The 2,304-nt window shown below is 40.2% G+C and overlaps 1 protein-coding gene across 1 annotated transcript; it reads right to left on the reverse strand.

The window, feature by feature from the left end:
- Positions 1 to 625: 625 nt before the first annotated feature.
- On the reverse strand, positions 626 to 2,128 carry LOC105555927. Its single transcript, XM_012002976.1, has one exon. The coding sequence runs from the start codon at positions 2,126 to 2,128 to the stop codon at positions 626 to 628; it is 1,503 nt and encodes a 500-aa protein (XP_011858366.1).
- Positions 2,129 to 2,304: the final 176 nt, after the last annotated feature.

Here is a 2,304-nt window from a genome sequence, read left to right on the forward strand (position 1 = left end):
ACATATAGTCATTATCACACTGTGATTATCACAGATTGCATAAAAAAAATGTTTGATTATATATTTATATTTAGCATCTTAGAATAGCGTAGGGCCCAAAATTGAACAAATAATTTTTCAAAAAACTAAAACTTTACGTATACAGATAAATGGAAATAAGAGCAAAATTGAAAGGAAGGAATGTATAAAGAAACATTGTTTTGTATTTTTTGCCTAGTTGTTACTATATAAATCTTAAAATGATTAAAACAGTCTGTTCGAGGAAATGATAATGATGCTGGGTTTTCACTTAGTAGCAGTAAAAGAACACGTTTTGTCTTACTCGTGTATTGTGGCCATCTTGTCTTTTTCCCCCTCTCCAACCATTTTACATAGTTTGCGTTAGAGCGGATACTCAAAGCATAGTTCGCGTTAGGGCGGATAATCAAAGCATAGACTTAAACTTAAACTTAAACTTAAACATACTCCCCGGCCTTGAAAGAACATCTTTCAATAAACTAAAACTAATAGCGAGTGGACTGTATTACATTAATAGTACTGAGTTAATATAATCGTAAAATTTGTATCTTAGATTTTAATTAAAATAAACGCCGTATGAATGGCAGCTTCTAAATCTTAATGGTGTTTAACAATCTTCTATGGGTAACGGACAAAGTTTCGCGATGGTGATGCGCACGATGCCTGTAGACGTTTTCACGGTGGCCACCCGGACAATTTGGTCCCGACCAGGATGAACGGAAAGTATGCGTCCTAGCTTCCACTTGAATGTTGGCAGATTATCCTCTTTGATAAGGACCATGGTTCCTTCATGCAATGGTTTGAATGGTTTCCTCCATTTGGTGCGTTGTTGAAGCTCTCCTATGTACTCCTTACTCCATCTTTTCCAAAAATGCTGCTGCAATCCTTGAATAAGCTGCCACCTGGACAATCGAGATTCTGGCAAATGTGTGAGATCAGGGTCAGCCACCGCAGTCAAAGTCTTACCAATTAGAAAGTGAGCAGGAGTAAGTGGAATGAGATCGTTTGGATCGGAGGACACGGGTGTTAGTGGGCGCGAGTTTAGTATCGCCTCTATCTGCGTGAGTAATGTATAGAATTCTTCAAACGTTAAAGCTGAGTTACCTGCAACACGCCTTAGATGGTGCTTCGCAGATTTTATACCTGCTTCCCATAGTCCCCCGAAGTGAGAGGAGTATGCCGGTATAAAACGCCAATTAATGCCTACGTCATTAATGGATTCACTAAGATTATTTTGTTCTTTCATTAAGAACTGCGCTAACTCATTTAGCTCACGATTGGCACCGATGAAGTTTGTTCCGTTGTCTGAATATATGTAGGCAGGTTTGCCCCTTCTAGAAACGAAACGTCTGAGAGCCGCAATGAACGATTCCGACGTCATGTCAGAGATCAGCTCTAAACGTATCGCCTTCGTGGCGAAACAGACGAACAAGCCTACGTAGCATTTGTTCGTTTTGCTACCTCTGCCCTTTCTGTCTTTAATAAAAAATGGACCACCGTAATCCACGCCCGTTGCATGGAAGGGGCTGGTCATTGGCACACGCGCCTTCGGTAACTCGCCCATCAATGCCCGTGTCAATTGCGGTTTGTTTTTAAAGCATTTTATGCAGTCGTGGACAACCTTTTTTGTAAGATTTCGGCCTCCAATTATCCAAAATTTTTCACGTATTGAGGCTAATAATGCTTGTGGGGCTGCATGCAGCAATCGCACATGCTCATCTATGAGAAGCAATTTCGTAAATCGATGCTTGGCTGACAGAACGATGGGATGTTTTTTATCATTTGAAAATTCTGAATTACCTAACCTTCCCCCCACCCGTAATAGACCGTCTTTGTCAACAAAGGGATGTAGGAAAATCAATTTATTGGATGAGACACATGTTTCTCTTTTTCGTACTTCGTCTGGAAAGCATTCCCGCTGAGCTAGTTTTACAAGTGTGTATAATGACTCTTTTAATTCTTCGGCATTAAGGAAATTGATCTTGTGCTGAGTTTTGTGCTTACAATTGTATAAAAAACGTTTGCAGTAGGCTATGACTCGAATAATACGTTTAGCGCTGGATGTGTTTTCAAATATAGAATTCTCAATTGACTGCACTTGTCTTGTCATGCCGCATGTTCTTTTTACCTCTGGAGGATCAGTCTCTGTTGCTGCGCATATGGGCTATTCATTTCTTTCCTTTTGCAAGAAGGATGGACCACACCACCACAGTGTTGAAGATATAAGCTTGTCCGCAGGTAAACCTCTTGATATTAAATCCGCAGGATTCTCTGCTGTTGGAACAC

This window comes from Vollenhovia emeryi, unplaced genomic scaffold (genome assembly GCF_000949405.1).
Source record: "Vollenhovia emeryi isolate VEMERY1.0 unplaced genomic scaffold, V.emery_V1.0 DF940539.1, whole genome shotgun sequence".
Taxonomy (NCBI): Eukaryota; Metazoa; Arthropoda; class Insecta; order Hymenoptera; family Formicidae; genus Vollenhovia; species Vollenhovia emeryi.

Excerpts from the sequence above, each read along its gene's own strand:
- LOC105555927 (XM_012002976.1), bottom strand. The coding sequence starts at position 2,128 with ATGACAAGACAAGTGCAGTCAATTGAGAATTCTATATTTGAAAACACA.